A 6,493-nucleotide genomic window follows, 5' to 3' on the forward strand; every position below is an offset into this window, starting at 1 on the left:
AAACTCTATCATTTTATTATCCACAAACTTTAGAAAATGTAAAGAGAACTAATTAAGGAATTCTAAAATTAAACTTAGCAAAGTTTAGTTTTCAAAAACCCTTTAATTTCTATGGCCTAAACCAGGGTTCAGCAAACCCTGACACAGAGCCAGAGTAAATAATTCAGGTTTTGTGGATTTTGCGGTAGAAAAGACTCCTCCAATCTCCTGCCTAGAAGGTATAGGTCTGGCTCTGGTATTCTCAGAGCACAGCAGGTAAAGAGAACAAGGAGCATTCAGCTTTCACTACAGTACCCACACCCTTAGCTGTGCCTGGTCCAGGTGAGTCCAGGGTCTCTCTGCATTAATTTTTCTGGAGCATAAACCTTTAGGCTTTGTCCTTTTGTGGGAGAAGGAGTGTTAAAAGTTTGTGAGGAGCGGAAGAAGAGATTTGGGTGTCCGTTCTCATACTTTCAACCCCACTTTCAGAGATAGCTGCCACCAAATCCTAAGCCTTTAGAGTTATTTGGCTTTATTCTTTTATAGTCACTCCACAGGCATTTAGCCTTTTCCTTTCTCAGCTCCTAAATCAATTAGTACTAGTCTGTTTTTCAGCTTCCAAAATTTTGTTGGCAATTTTTATCTACTGTCATCTCCCTCTTCCTCCATTTGCTCTCCCATTTTCTTTAATATCATGGGTTTTTTCCTCTTAAAAAAATATTTTTATGTCATTATAGCAGGGTAAATTAATGTGATTAAATTTACCTGGAAATGTAAGTCTCAACAGGATATAGGTAGATATAGCATTTATTAAAAGTTAAGTTTGCTGGAAAACAGTAAGTTCCTTTAATATATAATCTAAGCTCTTTTTTTCCACTCAGCAACATTTTCTTCTCTTATACCTTGCATTATTACTTCTTTTTTGTTGGTTTTGCTCCCCGTTCCTATAATAAAAGTCTTTTATTCCAACATTTGATTTTCGTCCTTTGCTCTCTATATCTATCATCTTCTCTTATAATGTCTACTTTGGAGTTTTAGTTTTGTTTTTGTTTTTACAGTCTGGAAGTACTTCTTAATTGTATCCTTATACAACAGGAATCTCATTTTGCCATGAATCTCATGTCAGTTCTGCTTCTTATACAACTTTTGTTTCATTGAAATCTATTCTTTCTCAGCTAACAGTCCCTTCATCTCTAATCTCTATTTATATCACATTTGGGTTTCTAGTCTTTTCCAATCATCTAAATGTCCTCCTGTGATCACCTGCCTTTCTTTTTTCCTCTTTCTCCTTTGTTTTCTTTTTCTTTCTTTTTTTTTTGTTTTTGTTTTTGTTTTTTTTTGATAGACAAGGTCTTGCTCTGTTACCTAGGCTGAAGTGCAGTGGTGTGATCATGTCTCACTGCAGCCTCAACTTCCTAAGTTCAAGGGATCGTCCTGCCTTAGACCCCCGAGTACCTGGGACTACAGGTGCATGCCACCATGCCTGGCTAATTTTTTTTTTTTTTTTTTTTTTGGTAGAGACAGGTCTCACGATATTGTAGAGATAGGTCTCACTATATTGCCCACGTTGACACATTTCTTTTTTCTTTTTTTTTGAGAGAGGGTGGTACTTTGTCACCCAGGCTGGAGTGTAGTGGCACAATCACAGCTCACTGCAGCCTCGATCTCCTGGGCTCAAGCTATCCTCCTGCCTCAGCCCCCCAAGTAGCTGGGACTACAGGTGTGCACCACCATGCCCTGCTAAATTTTTGTATATTTTTGTAGAGATGGGGTTTCTCCAGGCACATTTCTTTTATTGAAAACACATTAAGCAGATATCATAGTTCCTAACATGTGTGTCTACTTTGTCTAGTCAAAGCATTTTCAGCGGCATGTCTTTCCAAGTCTTCAGGGATGACAGTTCTGTTTTCTTTGCAATGCATATTGTTTGTCACTAGTCCATGTTGGCAGGTTGGCCTTTTTTTTTTTCATCCTTGAATGAAAGTTGAAGTAGGTAGTTCTCGTTTCATATTTTGAACAAAAAACATTAACGCCAAAACAGTAGGCAGAACCAAAACCTGCACAGAAGTATCAAGGCTAGAAATGCCAAGAGGGAAATTTAAAGGGTTCACAAAGTAAAGAAGATCAGAGGCAGGTATCACCTGTTTCCATTGCAGTCAGAAAACAGGTAAGTCCAGACATGGAAGATGTGGACATTTCTTTTATGGATCAGAAGGTAAGGATCATCTGGGATATAGTGACTAGGAACCATGGAGGTGGAAAGATTCTTTGAGAAACAGAATTGTGGTGATTTGTGCAGAAAGGAGCTTAAGATTTGATGATTGGATTTGTCCTCTTAGGGGTGGTATCCTTGATATGGTTTGGCTCTGTGTCCCCACCGAAATCTCACCTTGAATTGTAATAATCCCCACATGTCAAGGGCAGGACCAGGTAGAGATAACAGAATCATGCAAGCGGTACCCCCTGACCCCACCCCACCACCAACCCCAGTGCTGTTCTCGTGATAGTGACTGAGTTCTCACAAGATCAGGTGGTTTTATAAAGGGCTTCCCCCATTGTTCGGCACTCATTTTTGCTCCTGCTGCCCTGTGAAGAGGTGCCTTCCGCCATGATTGTAAGTTTTCTGAGGCCTCCCCAGCCATATAGAGTGTGAGTCAATTAAACCTCTTATAAAGTACCCAGTTTTGGGTATTTCTTCATAGCAGCATGAGAATGAACTAATACAATCCTCTATCACTATAAATAGTGTTATGACAATATGTGATAGGAGCAAAATCTATCATGAATATGTAGTATCTATTTCTTCGAGAAACTTCCCCTTCCCCACCACTTGTGATTCTGGTGGATCTGTCAACTACAGGAGTCTACTCTTTTATTGGGGTAGGAACCCATTGCCCTAGCAACAGTAATTCATCCAAAGGATGATGACGCTGGAGGTGAAATTTGAGTCTAATGTAAGTGGAGTTATAGAAAAAATAGCTGACCATGAGATACTGCCACCCTCTAAGAGACCCTAGATATAAAGTGAGAGGAATGTAGTGAAGACAATCATCTTATAAACATAAATGAGGAAAGGATGAACTCATGTTAGAGGAAGTGATGCCAGCAAAAACTTAACATTAAAGTAACTCTCAGAGATATGTCATAACATTGAAAGTACAAAGGATGAAATGTTAGAAGATAATCAAAACTTAGAAAGGAGTATGATGATTTGCAAAGGCATAGAAAAGATGTTCATGCCGTAACACAAGTTATGCTATGAGAAGGTAAGTGTTATTCAGACTTTTCTTGATAAGTATGTGGTTTGTTTGTGTGTTAAGTTTTTTTTGGAGAAAGCAAAAATGTTTTATTAAATCTTAGTTCAGAGAGTGTGTGGGAGCATTATCTCCACTATTACACACTATGCAACTTAAAAAGATAATTTTCCAAAGAGAAATACACACTTGCCATGTACATGGACAATAATATTGCAGAAAGAAATGTCCTTGTTTCTTATGCAAATTGTTCCATAAGTTTGAAAATTTTTGAATGTCACTGAATAGTTTGAGAAAAAACTTAGAAGCTCTTGAATATTAGAGTATTCAAAAGTGTGAACAAAAATCATGGGGGGAGAGTCAAGAGTGGGAGAAGAGCGGAGCATGTGAGTAGCACAGCGGCCTCCTCTCCTCTCCTCACCTCGCTCTCGCGGCCTACCTTTACCTGCCTATCTGCCCAGCACCCAGAATACTTCCACCATGACCACCTCAGCATGTTCCCACTTAAATAAAGGCATCAAGCAGGTGTACATGTCCCTGCCTCAGGGTAAGAAAGTCCAGGTCATGTATATCTGGATTGATGGTACTGGAGAAGGACTGCACTGCAAGACCCTGACCCTGGACAGTGAGCCCAAGTGTGTGGAAGAGTTACCTGAGGGGAATTTCAATGCCTCTAGTACTTTACAGTCTGAAGGCTCCAACCGTGACATGTATCTCGTTCCTGCTGCTGTGTTTAAGGACCCCTTCTGTAAGGACCCTAACAAGCTGGTATTGTGTGAAGTTTTCAAGTACAATCGAAAGCCTGCAGAGACCAATTTGAGGCACACCTGTAAATGGATAATTGACATGGTGAGCAACCAGCACCCTTGGTTTGGCATGGAGCAGGAATATACCCTCATGGGGACAATGGGCACCCCTTTCGTTGGCCTTCCAACAGCTTCCCGGGGCCTCACGGTCCATATCACTGCAGTGTGGGAGCAGACAGAACCTATGGCAGGGACATCGTGGAGGCTTATTACCAGGCCTGCTTGTATGCTGGAGTCAGGATTGCAGGGACTAATGTTGAGGTCATGCCTGCCCAGTGGGAATTTCAAATTGAACCCTGTGAAGGAATCAGCATGGGAGATCATCTCTGGGTGGCCCATTTCATCTTGCATTGTGTGTGTGAAGACTTTGGAATGATAGCAACCTTTGATCCTAAGCCCATACCTAGGAACTGGAATGGTGCAGACTGCATACCAACTTTAGCACCAAGGCCATTCGGAAGGAGAATGGTCTGAAATACACTGAGGAGGCCATCGAGAAACTAAGCAAGCGACACCAGTACCACATCCTCGCCTGTGATCCCAAGGGAGGCCTGGACAATGCCCGACGCCTAACTGGATTCCATGAAACCTCCAACATCAACGACTTTTCTGCTAGTGTAGCCAGTCGTAGCGCCAGCGTATGCATTCCCCAGACTGTCGGCCAGGAGAAGAAGGGTTACTTTGAAGACCGTCTCCCCTCTGCCAGCTGTGATCCCTTTTCGGTGACAGAAGCCCTCATCCACATGTGTCTTCTCAATGAAACAGGTGATGAGCCCTTCCAGTACAAAAACTAAGTGGACTAGACCTCCAGCTGTCGAGCAGCTCCTAGTTCTTCATCCCACTCCAACTCTTCCCCCTCTCCCAGTTGTCCCAATTGTAACTCAAAGGGTGGAATATCAAGGTCTTAAAAAAATAATAATGGGGGATTTTTCCTATAATGAAATGATTGAAGTATTCATACCTATAAAATTTTTCAGTGTTGAAAAATAAAAAATAATTTTAAAGCGCACCTTCCAAAATGTCTCCTGTGAGTAGGTAAGACCAACCTGTATATCTTAAGATATTAGTTAAGAATTTAGAAACAGAGGAAGAGAAATTCTTAGCAGTGGTTATTTTGGTAAGTTTGCTTTAAAAAAAACACTTTAAATCTCAATATTTCTAATGTTTTAAATTGCAGTGTACTAAATAAATATTTATGTTACTACTTTTTTCACTTCCCTATTCATTATAACCAACAAAAGATATTTTTTACATTTTGATGAAAAAATTTTGAAAGGTGACTAAACAATTGTGGTTTTCCCCATTGATTATTAAGATCACTTTGCATGATTTCAGCATGAACAGTCCTTTTGAGTCCCACACTACTGTGAAAAGTAAGGATTCCTGTGATGGAAATTGAATCACCTTCAGAAGCATTCATGTTGATAAGACCAGTAGTTCTTATGTTATGTTCCCCAGAATCCTGGGTTCCATCAGAGTGTTTCAAAGTTTTCAAACATTTCACAAATGTTTGATTTTAATTTCATTTAAAAAATTAGGGCCGGGCGCGGTGGCTCAAGCCTGTAATCCCAGCACTTGGGAGGCCGAGACGGGCGGATCACGAGGTCAGGAGATCGAGACCATCCTGGCTAATATGGTGAAACCCCGTCTCTACTAAAAAATACAAAAAACTAGCCGGGCGATGAGGCGGGCGCCTGTAGTCCCAGCTACTTGGGAGGCTGAGACAGGAGAATGGCGTGAACCCGGGAGGCGGAGCTTGCAGTGAGCTGAGAGCCGGCCACTGCACTCCAGCCTGGGCGGCAGAGCAAGACTCCGTCTCAAAAAAAAAAAAAAAAAAAAAATTAGCTTATTTCTTAATTAATAAAATTTATTCTTTAGAATAGTTTTAAGTTTACAGAAGAAATTAGACAGTGCTGAAAGCTCCCATTTTATTATACATGTTTACTATGATTAGTGAACCAATATTAATACATTTTAGTGATACATAATTGTACATATTAAAGCACATGTGATATTTTGATACAAGCATACAATGTGTAATGACCAAATTAGGTTAATTAGAATGCCTGTCACCTAAAACATTTATCATTTCCTTGTATTGGGAACATTTCAAATCTTCTCTTCTAGATATTTTGAAATATACAAAAAATTATTGTTAACTATTGTCACCCTACTGTGCTATCAAACACTAGAACTTATTTCTTCTGTCTAACTGTATGTTTGTACCCATTAGCGAACCATTGCGCATCTCCTCACCTACCCTTTCCAGCCTCTGATAACCATCATTCACTATCTTCATGAAATCAGCTTTTTTTTAAAATCCATCACCTCAAGCATTTATCATTTCTTTGTGTTGCAAATATTCCAATTATCTCTTTTAGTTATTTTTTAATGTACAATAAATCATTGTTTACTGTAGTCACCCTGTTGTACTATCAAATACTAGGTCTTATT

At 39.9% G+C, this 6,493-nt stretch overlaps 1 protein-coding gene across 1 annotated transcript; it reads left to right on the forward strand.

Moving 5' to 3' along the window:
* The first annotated feature begins 3,587 nt into the window (after nt 1-3,587).
* LOC117099022 (glutamine synthetase-like) lies at nt 3,588-4,939 on the forward strand. The gene is given in 3 exon segments (XM_033238189.1): nt 3,588-4,137; nt 4,140-4,466; nt 4,469-4,939. Coding segments are annotated over 3 exon segments (1,116 nt in total). The 5' UTR covers nt 3,588-3,713; the 3' UTR covers nt 4,834-4,939.
* The last annotated feature ends 1,554 nt before the right edge of the window (nt 4,940-6,493 follow it).

Source organism: Trachypithecus francoisi, unplaced genomic scaffold, assembly GCF_009764315.1.
Source record: "Trachypithecus francoisi isolate TF-2019V2 unplaced genomic scaffold, Tfra_2.0 Lachesis_group16, whole genome shotgun sequence".
Taxonomy (NCBI): Eukaryota; Metazoa; Chordata; class Mammalia; order Primates; family Cercopithecidae; genus Trachypithecus; species Trachypithecus francoisi.